General features: G+C 36.6%; 1 protein-coding gene and 1 pseudogene across 2 annotated transcripts; both read left to right on the forward strand.

Annotated features, from left to right (window-relative positions):
* The first annotated feature begins 26 nt into the window (after positions 1 to 26).
* LOC147563384 (rhodanese-like domain-containing protein 14, chloroplastic) lies at positions 27 to 2743 on the forward strand (annotated as a pseudogene). The gene is made up of 6 exons (XR_015223929.1): positions 27 to 395; positions 476 to 526; positions 1159 to 1251; positions 1529 to 1667; positions 1783 to 1885; positions 2390 to 2743. The product of XR_015223929.1 is annotated as a rhodanese-like domain-containing protein 14, chloroplastic (transcript).
* A 2422-nt stretch (positions 2744 to 5165) lies between these two features.
* LOC147563385 (protein decapping 5-like) lies at positions 5166 to 11759 on the forward strand. The gene is made up of 8 exons (XM_086637422.1): positions 5166 to 5662; positions 6430 to 6530; positions 7243 to 7317; positions 7410 to 8345; positions 9789 to 9890; positions 10715 to 10900; positions 11005 to 11115; positions 11219 to 11759. The coding sequence occupies exons 1-8, from the start codon at positions 5515 to 5517 to the stop codon at positions 11375 to 11377; spliced, it is 1818 nt and encodes a 605-aa protein (XP_086493548.1). The 5' UTR covers positions 5166 to 5514; the 3' UTR covers positions 11378 to 11759.
* Positions 11760 to 14041: the final 2282 nt, after the last annotated feature.

A 14041-nucleotide genomic window follows, 5' to 3' on the forward strand; every position in this document is an offset into this window, starting at 1 on the left:
GATAGGTGTTAACTCAGATTTTCACCCTCAAATCTTACCACTTATAACTCCACCAACTCAGACTAATAAATCAAAAACCAACATTTCATCTTTCCTTTTTTTTTTTTTGGGTTCAAATCTCAAATAAAATATTAGCTTCAATTTTGAACTTCTTTGTACTTAAAATCTTAGAAAAATGGCTGCTTTAATCCAAATCACTTCACATTCTTCAATCACTAATACTACTACTCCTACTTCTTCATTAAATCCTAGTTTCCACTCTTCATTTCTGACTCTTGATTCAAATTCTAATCTCAAATTTCATAACTCAACTGTCACTAATTTTCGACCCTTGAATAAGAGATTTTCTGCCTTAAAAGTCCAATCTGCTGCAACAAAACCAGCAAAATCTCCAGGTACAAATGTTTGTTATTTGAATGATAGTTTTGGATTGTTTGATCATTTATCTGAATTGGGTTGTTTCTTGTTTTTTCAGCTGAAGAAGAATGGAAGATTAAGCAAGCGTCAACTTCTACTACAGAAAAGGGTAAGATAATTAAATTAAAATTTTCTAATTCAGCATTTAGATTAGTAGAATTCAACTTTTACTTCCTAGTCGATTCCCTTAAGAAGTGTTCATGTTGATGAAAAACCCAAACATCTTAAACAAATTATATGCATATTTACTTAGATTATCTTTTCCTTCTTCAATGGATTCAAAGCAAGAATATTTGAATTCTAGTATAAGTTAGTTTTGTTGTTAGGTTGGTTTATAATAACAAAGAGAAGATGCATTATAGAATACTCCAATTGGGAGGTGTAGAACAACTAGAGAGTCAAATAGTGAGGCCTTCTTGGGTGGTCGTAGGCCTATGAACTGATCGCCTGTCCCTTCCACAACTAATGTGGGATTGCCACAATAATATTCCCCTCTCGCATCGGTTTTAACTTCAATATAAGAATATTAGGTTGAGATTTAGTATACCATGGACTCCGATACCAGTGTTGGGTGGTCGCGTACCTCTCTCACTCCAAAAGCCAGTTGTGGATGTGAGACTTCCGCTAAATCTTATGAACTGGCCACCTGCCTGTTCCACAACTAATGAGGGATCACTCCAACATGGCTGTTTTTTTCATGAAAATGGCTCTCCTTTATTTCACATTGTTCGTTGGTTGCAGGTAAGAAGCGTCGATGTGAAGGAAGCTTTACGCCTAACGAATAAGAATAAGTTTGTGATTCTTGATGTTCGGCCTGAGGCAGAGTACAAAGAGGTAGGTTAATTCTCTCAGTGGCTCATTAAACGCCCTAAATTTGTTTTCTCTGGTTAAGTTTTGCATCGTATGGGTGTAAGCCTACAGCTTTCTAATCAGATAAGGAGAAACCGTTATTTTGTTTGTGGTTTAACAATTCAAGAAAACCCATTTTTTCTTCAGTTTTTAAATGTTAAAAAGCTGATTCAGTAAACTTGATGAGAATGCATCCAACCCAAAACCAACTTGCCTGTAGTCATAGAGAAGAGGAACGATTTCTGATCTTTGTCTATTTTAGGCTCATCCAGCAGGTGCAATAAACGTGCAAATATATAGACTTATAAAGGAATGGACAGCATGGGATATTGCTCGTCGTGCTGCATTTGCACTTTTCGGGATCTTTGCTGGCACCGAAGAAAATCCAGAGTTTATACAAAGTATGATACTTGTACGATATTTTTACTATGCTATTATTTTGCTAAATTTGGAAGATTTATTAGATTTTATCAGCTTGAAATCAAATGAATCATAATCTTTGTGTCTAATTATCAGGTGTAGAGTCAAAACTCGACAAAAATTCGAAAATAATTGTAGCTTGTTCATCCGGTGGAACCATGAAGCCTACCCAAAATCTCCCCGAAGGACAACAATCAAGGTAAAAGCTTTTTTTCCCCTTCCACTACATGTTTATTTAGCCTTATAATGGTTTTACTAGACATGGCTACCTTACTCTACCTAGATGTGCTTTTGAACATATCTCAGTTTCACTTTCTATTGGGCATTAACGATTTTTCATCGGGTATCTTGACCTCTTAGTCATTCTTAAAAGAATGATCACTCACTCTAAAAGCTTAAAATTTTGGAGAGGGTGATGACAATGTTTTAGTTTACCACCCCAACCCCTTTACTTCAGTGACGGTGTCATTGAGCCTGAGTTCAGAGTTTCATCTAAAGAAGGCCTCACAAACAATGACACTTAACTTGGGTTTATACTTAAAGGTTGATTTGTCAATCATTCTTTTGTGTATCTCGAAGCCTCATAACCGATATACTGTAAACTTCGGTTTACACTCCGGAATTCTAAACCGTTCTTTTTTGTATTTTGAGGCCTCACATAGGATGTTTTTGTTACTAAATGGGGCTAAGATGCTTAATACAGGTCTCTGATTGCTGCCTACTTACTAGTACTTAATGGGTATGCAAATGTTTTTCACTTAGAAGGTGGTATCTATTCATGGTTTAAAGAAGAATTACCAACAGAAGGAGAAGAAGATTGAAGGAAGCTTCATTCTCACAAATGGTGGTATGAGATAATTGTGTTCTTGGCTTTCACTAGAGATTTATTCTCTTTCACAACCTTCTTATTTCTTCTTCTCACCATAAAAAATCAAAATCATATCTTATTGGGGGCCCCATGTAAACCTAACTCTTTGTATGTAGATGGATTTGAGTGTAATTATTTTGAGACCATGTTGAATTGAGGAAGTTAATACATGTTTATTTTTGTAAACAATGATATGCTATCAAACCTCCCTCTCTTAAAATCACATTCATTATCTCTCCAAATTTGTAGTCTTAATGTGAGAAAAGAAAAACTCAAGAACGGATTACTTATAAACAACCCCCTATTCCATGTTACATCGACTCGAGTGAAGTGCTCTGCCAAGAGCAAAAGATGGAGGTGCCTATAGAAAAGATGAAATCAACCAACCTTATAGAGCTAAGAGCATAGAAATAGAAATTCCACAAATGACGAATCAAATTTTATACTGAAAAATAATCCCTATTTCTAAATTATTTGAACTCCTAACATCCACCAATGATGAGAGAGAAACAAGAGTTGGGTCCATCCCTCAATCCTTCCTAATACAGATATCTACTGACTACTGGCTACTGGCTACTGCAAAAGAAAACACTTTTTCCTTCTAAGAAGGTTTGTTACCAAAATCAGATAAAGCCAACATTATCTTGTTATCTTTTGTATAGTTTCTGTTTAAAGATTATAACTTCAAACCCATTTGTTGCTCAAAGAGCAGCAGCTTGTGGTGGTGAGAATGCTGAGGTTATTATCTTAATGAGACCCAGGACTTTATATTTGCCCCTGCTTTGGGGAATAAAGAATAATCTCCGGGGAATAAATTCTCTAGGGAATTCATGTTTTTTTGTACATTCTCGGAGGAATATTATATTTTAAGCCAAAAATTAACTTGTTTAAACATTGCCCCCTAATCTTCATCTTCTCTATCACCTTCACCACCACAACTTCCCACCACCACCATTGCCACCTATTCTCTCTCCTCTCTTCTCATCTCTCACTCATTGTTACTCTCTCTCCTAGTCTCTCTCTCTCTCTCTCTCTCACTACCTCTCTCTATTGCTCTCACTGTATATGTCTCTCGATCTCTCACTATTTCTCACCCAATCTTTCATTGTTTCTCATTCGATCTCTTATTTTTTTTCCTCTTTTTGTATCTCTCAGAAACTGTTCTTCCCTTCGCCGAAACAAGACCTCGAGGAGAGGTTCTGGCGAAACCCTGCGATAATTACGTGGCCACAAAACGTTTCCTGACCCTGACTATTTCGTGGATGCAAAACGTTTCGTGGATGCAAAACATTTCGTGGATGCAAAACGTTTCGTAGCTGCAAAATGTTTCGTGGCCACGAACTCTGTGATCAACACAGAGAGATCTATACAGACTGCAAGAGAGAGAGAGAGAGAGGGAGAGAGGGAGAGAGAGAGAGAGAGAGAGAGGGAGAGAGAGAGACTGCGATAAACAGAGATAAAGACTGCGAGAAAGAGGAAAAAAGAAGGAAAACTAATCTAGAGAGATATGTCTACAGCGAGAGAGATGCGAGTGATCTACAATGAAAGAGAGAGATCTAGAGCGAGAACGATATAGAAATGGTCATTGAGAATGAAAGAGATAGTTGTTGGGTTATGGTGTCACCTAGTGTTGTGAGACAATGGGAGGGAGAGAGAGAGAGAGAGAGAGAGAGAGAGAGAGATAATAAGTAAGAGAACGATAGAGTAAATAAAAGAGGGGGAAGATGAAGATTAGGGGCAATGTTTAATCCAGTCAATTTTTGGATTAAAAGAAACATATGCCCTCTAAATCAAATTTTATTCATTAATTCTTTATTCCCTGAAGATTTTTCTTTATTCCCCAAAGCGTGGCCTTAACTTATGGCATCTAGTTTTTTGGTAGACAATGAAAGTTTTCGTATATCATGCGAATTTTGAAGATTAGTTTGTGCTAACGAAGTTTTAATTGCACATAGTGAAATGAGATTATCATCACTAAACATTCTAAAATAGTGTTTAATACACGGACATATTCGCGAATGAAATTAATTTTTACCAATTCTATTTCCAATTGAACTCGACATTAACCTACAGTGTTGCAGATAAATCATATTGTGGAACAACTAAGCTTAATATTTGTAATTAGCGGTGAGTAATGGTCAGTCAAATCGACCAGATTAAATTTGGTCGAACCAAATCGAATGGTTTTTGCAGGTTTAATTTGGCTTTGGCTTGGGTTTTTGCAAATTATCCAAGTTGAACCGACTAACTTAATATGTATGTATCTTTGGAGATGAATTTGAGAGGTGTAATCTAATTCATTAAAAATAAATTTAGAGAGTATAATCTCAATTTTTGGAGATAAAGTTAGGAGATGTTATCCAACTCTTAGAGATGAGTTTGAGAGGTATAATCTTAGTCATTAATGAGGAAGATATGTTCTAAAAAGATATCATCATCCCTAACGTTAATATTACTATTCAACATTTAATAGAGGTTGTAATCTAAGATTTTTTTTGTTGCAAGGTTGTAATCTAAGAGATTGAATTTTTAATGATTCAAAAGTTGATTTTAAATTTGACTTTCAATTCTTCTTGGTTAATTTATGGACTTAAACTGAATCGAGTCAAATGAAGTCAGTTGGCGGGTTGATTGACTCAGTTTTAGCCCATGACCTAGCCAACAGCTATGGGCTAGTATGGGTTCGACCTAACTTTAAATGGTTTGGGTTCGACCTGACCTTAAATGGTCGGCAACTGACCGATGTTCCCTCGTAATCCCCTCCTCCAAACATAACCTTAGTGAGGACCTCCATATATTATATATAGAGGGAAAAACGCTAGTATTAGTTCTCTTCTCTCATTTCTTTTTCTCTCTCTCTTAAAACCACAGACAGACAGAGAAGTATTAGTAGTTTCTTATGCTCTTCTAACTCTCTGCCTCCAAACCGGAGAAAGAAAGAAAGAAAGATCTCCCGCCCCATGGCATCAGAAACGTCGAGATCTAATGGTTCCGCTGCCGATTCATACGTCGGCAGTTTAATTAGTTTGACATCAAAGTATGAAATCCGTTACGAAGGCGTTCTCTATAACATCAACACCGATGAATCCAGCATTGGATTAACTAATGGTTCGTTCGTTCGTTTCTCTCTTTCATTTTATTACTAATCTTCATTTCTTTCCAAACCCTAGCTTTTTTTGTTTTAGGTTAATTATGGGTTTTTTTTATCATCTTTGGTTTTGGTTGATCATCATATATTAAATATTCTCTATTTTAATTCTTCTGGTTTTCTTTTTAGGGTTATTCAGTTTTATGCAATCGCGTTTCAATTACGTAAAGAGAATTAATCAATTGTTGTTGTTGTTAGCAATTTTTTAAATGCTACTCACTCATTCATGCATTCAATTTTTGAGCCCTAATTTACCAAACTCAATGATTTGAGAAAGAAACTGGGTATTGGATGGTGTGTTTTCAGCAATTGTTTTGTTTCTCTGTGCTAATAATCTTAAGAAAAAAAAAGTTGTTTACTTGTTTTCACTGGAAGTGAGGTGAGGATTTTTCTTAATGTCTCTACAATTTGACAAGTATACCTACCATCACCATATGTTTGTACAGTAGGCATAGGATGACTAAAATATCACACCTTTTGCAGGTAGGGAAATTATGCTTCCCTTTGTTTTCTTGGTGGGAAAGTTGGTCTAGTTATGCATTTTGTTTTATGAAATGGGGGATGAATGAATATTTTCCAAGAATATTTACCTAAAATGAAGTGTTTTACTTATAGTAATTATGTTCTTACTGCATCTTCCTTTGCCCCTGTCTTTATTTTGAGCTGTATCGAAGTCTACGAGAACAGACCAAAATTTTGTTTTACTGATTTCTTGTTGTCTTGGCAGTAAGATCGTTTGGAACGGAAGGACGAAAGAAGGATGGTCCACAAGTCCAGCCAAGTGAAAAAGTTTATGAATACATACTTTTCCGTGGGAGTGACATAAAGGTTGCAATTATCACTTTTGAAAATTTAATTTTTCAGTGTTAAAGGATTTCTGACTCAAGTGGTTAACTTGGGATATGTTGGTCTTCAGAAACACAACAGTGATTCTGCTTCAGTTCAAATCACACTGTATTTCGCTTGGTTGAAAACACTTGAGCTGGCTAGTTTCTCCTATTGACTCTTTCAGTTATATGAGTTAATCTTAGTAATTTATGTGAGCCATGTAATTATCCATGGTACAACTGCCATATAGCAAGTGATTGTCAACAGGTTGGTGGTCGTTGCGCAGTTTCTCCTCTTGGCTTCTGATTCACTTAGCCTCTCTGAGGAAATTATATCGGTCTAATTTGTTTTATCCCAATCTATTGCTGATATCGGTGTTGCCAAGCATCTTCTGTCTGGAAAGCACATTAGAGAGGGGTGCCATTTTATTCTGATTTCTTCTGTTAGCTGCTACTTGATTTTAGAAGAAGTGCTAATACCATGGGATAACCATCAGAGCCAGTGAAGAGGGAAGGCGACATACCCCATTGACGTTGACATGAAGCTTGTAGTAGTTTGCTTAATTTCTCCAAGGAACTGACATATCACATGCAACACGACCTTTTGTTTTGCATTATATGTGGAAAGCTGTCCAGTTTTTGTTAATTATATTTCTATCTACTACTCAACTCTAAATATTGTGAACTCATCCCTTCTTCATGTGGTTGTGCAGGATTTGCAGGTTAAATCTACCCAGCCACCAGTTCAACCACCAGCGCCTGTTCACAGTGATCCTGCTATAATACAGGTCTGCTTTACCTCACTCCCAATATTTATTAGGTCAAAGTTAATCTGTAAATTTGATCTAAATTGTTCGCTTATTCTACCTTTTTTCTGCAGTCACATTATTCTCACCCACCTGCTGTGTCTACGAGCTTGCCTCCTTCTCTTAGTGGGTCTGCAGCAGATCCTAGTTCCCACCAAACGCATATGGGCATCCCCAGGTCAACCCAACAAGGTGGTGTTCCTCTATATCAACCTGGTGGAAGCTTGGGGTCTTGGGGTTCTACACCACCTCCAAATAGCAGTGGGCTTTCCATGCCAATGTATTGGCAGGGTTTCTATGGACCTGCAAGTGGGCTTCCTCCTTCTCAGCAACCTTTGCTTCAGCCACCTACTGGCTTGTCATTGCCTCCTTCAATGCAGCAGCCAATGCAATATCCTGGTCTGAATGCAGCCTTACCCACTGCAGTTTCAAACTTACCTTCTTCGAGTACTCCACCTTCAAATGCTTCAGAATTTTTGTCTCCTGCGCACCCACCTTTTAGTAGTGGTGCCCTGAACTTAAATTCTAGTTTACTGAGACCAAATTTTCCCTCTAATTTGGCTCCCACCCTTTCGGCTGCATCAGCCTCTCAAACAATACCAAATCTGGTACCAACTAGGATTCCTACTGCTGATATTCCTAATGCAATACAAAGTGGCAGCTCCCTATTCTTGACGACTTCCGGTGAAGAGAAAAATACAATTGTTCCTCCTGTCTCTGACAAACCTCAGAATGTTGCTGGTGAATCTATGTCTGTATCCTCAACTTTTGGGACATCCAGATCAAGCTCTACTGAAACTCCATTACCTTCTCTGATAACTCCAGGACAGCTGTTGCAGCAGCCACTGCAGAAGCCTGGTTCTGCTGTAATTTCTTCATCTGAGTCCTCACAGACCACTCACAAAGATGGGAAGGTAGTTCAAGCCCCATTGTCATCTGAACAACTTCCATCTTCTTCAAAAGAAACCCAGGCACCCTTGTTGCCATTGCCTACACCTTCTGGTCAAAAGGTATGTATTATTATAGTTGGAATCAATTGCAGAATCGTTTATTTTCACCACGTTGCGCCTATATTGCAAAAAGATATCTTATAATGTTAGACTCTTATACTTTGGGAGCCTTTGTGTTTGCATGCTGTGTGATCACCGTTCATTTAATACAAGATCTATCTTTATGTGACTGTTTTTCTAGACAATCACATTGATTAAATGCTCGGTATTTTACATACTTATGTGGTGCATCTGGTAAGATACCTTTTATCGAACATTACTGAGAGAGACTCTTATACTATGTGGAACTTTAATTGTTTAAAATGATCAATGTGCATTGAGTGTGTAAATTATATCTTCCAGCCGAGGAAACTTCTGACGTTTGGGCACTAACCAAGATGAAGTTCATTTCTTTAGACTGTCAGATAGGATTCAGGAGATTTTCTCTAAGTAATGTTCAATGTGTGCAATCAATGACAATTGATGACAAAACCTAGAGCAAAGCTAGATGGAACCTGGCTAGCAAATCATTTAGAAATTTCCATTTTGACAGATTTTGTTTTCACTTATTTATTAGTATAATATATAATTATTTACTTACATTTCATCGTATTTGAATGTTTGCTGGGAGATCTCAGATAAGCAGAATTTACATCTCCGTACTTCAACTGGTCCCATTCCCAATTCATGTTAGAATTACTATAACTAGTCTTGTGGATAGTTTTGCATGGGTTCTGCTAGTTCCGTACTTCAACTTCAAACTCCCATTTAGGCAAAATGTTCTTCGATCGTCTATTTGTTTGTTATCATTTGTTTGTGCTCTGACCATTTGTTAGTAACTTTGGTTATTTCCATTTAAAGTTTATGTTACCGAAGCTTTCTTCAGTCAAAATTTTAGGAGTTACAGGACAATAGAGTTTTTCTATCAATGTGCTGATAGCACCCTAAACGATATCCTCATCAAGATTCCACGTTTTGAGCGTTGGTACTTGAAAACTACATTGAAAATCCTATGTGTCAGTGTTGACTGTTGATATCATCCATTGAGGAGTCGTACAGTTTCCAATTAATCTGAAGTTGGTAACAATATTAAAAAAAAAAAACTATTTCCTTTTAAAGTTTCTTGTCCTTGAATATTTGACATACTCGCCCCTTTTGGTGGAGAAGAATTATTTCCTTTTAAAGTTTTTTGTCCTTTAATTATTTTTAGAGTCTTATTGTTTTCTATGGTTCTAATGGTTCCTTTATTATGTGAAAAATGAGATCCCTAGTTTCCATGAATTGCATCACCAGGTGGAAGTTGCATTTATGTTGTTCTTTGCTGTTTTTATTGTTTGTTTCCTAACTAATTATATGTTCTTGACTCTGCTTGTGTCGCCATGTCGGTCTACATTTTATTTTGAAGGTATTGCTACTCTGTTATGACTATTAACATCGTCTTCCTTTTGTCCTTTTCTCTTCTAGCCGAATGGAGCTGCTCTACAAACTCGTAACAGTCACAGTTACAACTACAGTTATGGTCAAAGTTACAGGGGACGTGGAAGGGGAAGAGGAAGAGGAAATGGGGTAAGCTCTTTCTTCATCTTTTGTTGGTTTCTTTTAAGATGTTGAGAAATTATTAATTTTGCATACTTGGGAATCACGCAAATCAAATACTATTTTGTTGTTACCCTCAATTTCAGATGGCACTGTTAACCGTGATACCAGAAATACATGCATTCATTGATTAATAGTTAACATGTTATGCTCCAATAGATGTATGTTGTAACTGCTGAATGTGCAAAATTTGATCTGTCTTCCTTAGGAAAATGAATCTTTTACTTAGAATGGAGGCTAGACTATATTAGTAACAAGTAAATCCTTTGTATGTTGTATGTAAGAAGACTCGAGAAAATGTTGGGGCGAAACACAATCGCAAGGTATTTGACTATGTTAGTTTTGGTAGTAATTGACAGCTTTATCTGATATTGGCTTTCTTTGTTTGGACCAGATTTCCTTTTTATCACTTTGTGACTATAAATGCTTTTACATCAGACTACTTCAGAATTCAGATATACACGATTGTTATCCCAACTCCGACCAGTTGTACGGAAATTCTCTGTGGTCCTTGGTTTCCTTTATCTTAATCAATGTTTATAAAATAAAAAACGGCTGCCAAAGTTTCATATTATGTTAAAAAACTCAGTATGATGGTAAAGTGTGTCTTTAAACAATATGCGTTTATTGTGTTTCGGGCCATCCAACACTTGCTTAACGTTTTGGTACTTTTGAAGTGTTCATAACACTGATCAAAGTTCAGGCCCAAATTAGCAAATTTTAACATAATTGCCAGGCTTGTTTGTGATTCTTCTCAGGAGGTGGGCACTTGATACTAATTTACAATTTTGCAGTTTTCACGCCCAATTACCAAATTCACGGAAGACTTCGACTTCATGGCTATGAATGAGAAATTCAAGAAGGAAGAAGTATGGGGTGATCTCGGTAAAGGTAACAAAGCGGGAGATGGGGAAGAAGAGAATGACGGAGATTACTCAAACGATGAAGATGATGCTGGATCATCTAAGACTGAGGTTAAGGTGAGATTTTGCTGTTTGTAGAATGTCAACGCTGTATCTGAAATTGCACTTCCTTTTATTTTCATTACAAATCAGCATCTTTACTTTTCTCTTTCTCTTTCTAGACTGGTTACATCAAGGATGACTTTTTCGATTCCCTTTCTTCCAATGCCCTTGACCGTGGATCCCATAATGGGAGAACCAAGTTTTCCGAGCAAAGGAAAATAGATACGGAGGTAATGCTGTTGCATGTGTTACGTGTCGACTCTCTGATGAGATTCTTCTTTATCTCACATTTAAAGTTTTGGGTTCTCTAAACTTTTCTTGGTTGATGTGCAGACATTTGGAGACTTTCCAAGACATCATGGTGGGCGAGGTGGACGTGGGCCTGGCCGTGGAGGCCGTTCACGTGGTCCATATCGTGGGGAGGTGTATGGCTATGGTTGGAGGGGTAGGGGCCGTGGACAATCGCACTCCATGTCGGGACGTGGAAACTAGTATACTAGATCCGATGCTGCCCAGAAAAGTTATGGTTGGTTAGTAGTGGTAGACCTAATGCATGCTTTAGAAATATGCATATAACAGTAGTAAAAACAGAAAGAACTAATCGGGAGCTATGCTTGGAGTATTTTTATTATGACTCTGGGTTTTAAATTGATTATGGTAAATTGCAGATAAGCAGAACCAAAAAACTTGGAAGAAGAAGAAGAAGATACTTCTTCTGTTGAATTCTTTGTGTGTTTTGACAAATAAGTACTCTCTTGGTTTCTATTTGCAGAGAGATCCAATGAATAAGCTTAAACCTTTAATGGTCGTACTTAAAGTTTTTTTTATATGCAGCAGATATTTTTGAAGTAATAATTTTAAGTTCATTTGGTTACCTGTTTTTTCTGCTTGAATTTTCATGAGCTAAGATTATTGGTGCTTTTGTAGATACAGATACACCCAATGCATAAAAACTCATGGCCCATGAGGAATTTCATAAAAGCATTTTCGGAATATGTCTGTATTTGTTCTGTTCATAGAAAGAAAATAAGCATCTCAGGGAATTGATCTTTACTTGATTTAGCTTGAAATGACTTCTTTCAAAAATGTTTTTTCAAATATTCAGTATCCTGGTAGTCTGGTACCAACATATTTTGATATTCAGAGCTATTTTGGGAAAATAACAGGGCCGCTTTTATTTACAGAGCTACTTAGAGAGCTGGCTTTTGTAAATACACTTTTTGCTATTTACCGAGAGTTTGACTTTATCACACTTATTAGGTATTTAGAATTAGACTCTTATTTTACAAGTAGGTTCTTACCTCCATTTAAAACTCTTTATTTTCCTTCCAAAAATTCTTAAAGTCATTCTTTCAACTTTTATCTTAATGTATTAGGGTTTCAAGGCTTCTTTAGGTAGTTTTTAAAGAAATCTTATTATAGATTTATCTTAAATCACATATACTCGTGGAAGTAGATTTCTCTTTGGCTTTTTAGGTAGTTTTCAAAGAAATCTTGTCATAGAAGATGAGATTTTGTTGTCGCATTTTTTGTTGGTTGTGGCCGAAAAATTTCGATTTAAATTCGTTGGTTGCTGTCGAAAATCTATTTTTATTTTGTTGCCATATTTTTCTTATAGTTTGTGTTGTTTTTCACCGAATTTGTTTGGTAAAAACGTTACTGAAAATGCTCATCATTCTAAGCATTATTTCACCGAAAATTTGGGTCGTTCATAAAAGTTAGGAAAAAATGTTGTCCTTGAAATCTAAGTTCTTTTTTGAAATAATCACCACAAATTAGTTTATCTTAGCTATAAAGTTATGTCTTCACTTTGAATGTTGTTAAATGAGTCCAATGAAGAGTTGTAGTTGAGTTCTTCTATATCAAACTTTTCCATTAATGAAGTTTCTTGATCACCTAGCTATTTCATGAATGTACCTTCTTCATTGTTAGTTTCTTCCAATAATAGTGTTTCTAGTAGGTGATTGTGAGTTGATTGTTCATAGTTGCGGTGGTGATTGTTGGGATGGTGGAAGGTGTTGGTGGTGGGATTTAGGAATGAAGGAGAAAAAATATCTTCTACTATATAATTAATATTTGATCCTTATCAAAATTTGATTTTAGTCCCTATGTGTTCTGTAAATAGTAAATATAAAATCCTATTTTCAGAGAAAGTGAAAGGATTCTAACTTTTGGGCTCTCTAAAGAGCCAAAGTATCTCTGTAAATAGTTTTGGCCAATAACAGGGATAGTCAAGTTCACAAAATAAATAAAATTGCGTTTATTTAACTTTGGTACATTAAGACATCTAGAAATTCTAGATATGTTATTTATATGAACGATGAAAAAGGAAGAGAACTTTTGGAAAGCTTAAAAGAGGGCATTTTTGCGAAGATTATTTGGATTGGGGTAAAATTACTCAAATGCCCCTAAATCGGAGAACTTGAGCAAAATCCCCTTGTTGTGTGGACCCATCACGAATTTAGCGTGGTGTGGCGGGTCTAGGACTTTGAGGTCCCAGGCCTGTTAGGAACAGCAAGACATCACACATTAATAAAAACTACAAAACTTGAGAATGGTTTGACAATAATATTAAATGAACCTCAATAAGTTGTATTTGATCATTACTTTTAACTTGAGAAATGACATCAATCTCTTCTCAACAAGGAGACAAAGAGAGCAACCAAAATGATGGGTTTAAAACAGAAGCCACCCATGGGCTGCTGAAAGAAAAAAAAATGTCATTGTTGTTGGTATGTGTGGTGGCGGTTCAAGCCCCCAACACTCACGGCTTCAACTAGATCACTGCCCTGGGGTGTTCCTATGCATAGACTTTTTAGTCTGGGACATGGGACAACACGACTCAGAGTTGAACCTGTTGTTTCGGTAGCATGTTAGACACGCCATGGCTGCCTCGTGGCGCACCACAATGGCCTCTAAAGCACGCAATTTGTTGCTAATAAGGGCCAAATAAAGTTGCCCACTAAAACTTGGGCGACAAAAGTCGCCCCATAACAACCCATGCGCTAATAGGAAGGATACATAAAGAGAACGTGAACATTTCAGGAAATATCCGCGTCTCTTTCTATAATTCCTTTAAGATTTGATCCCGAGTATCACGTACTATTTTCTGAAAGGCGTACTTTTATCAATAATTTTTTAAAAATATCAAAAGTT

The sequence above is a fragment of the Eschscholzia californica genome, unplaced genomic scaffold, assembly GCF_041429995.1.
Source record: "Eschscholzia californica isolate CP2 unplaced genomic scaffold, dmEscCali1.0.p SCAF_1, whole genome shotgun sequence".
Classification (NCBI taxonomy): domain Eukaryota; kingdom Viridiplantae; phylum Streptophyta; class Magnoliopsida; order Ranunculales; family Papaveraceae; genus Eschscholzia; species Eschscholzia californica.

Bases quoted from the DNA above. Each gene is read 5' to 3' on its own strand.
- LOC147563385 (XM_086637422.1), top strand. From the start codon at position 5,515: ATGGCATCAGAAACGTCGAGATCTAATGGTTCCGCTGCCGATTCATAC. The intron at 6,531-7,242 runs GTTGCAATTATC...GTGGTTGTGCAG, and splicing joins TCCGTGGGAGTGACATAAAG to GATTTGCAGGTTAAATCTAC. The intron at 11,116-11,218 runs GTAATGCTGTTG...GTTGATGTGCAG, and splicing joins AAAGGAAAATAGATACGGAG to ACATTTGGAGACTTTCCAAG.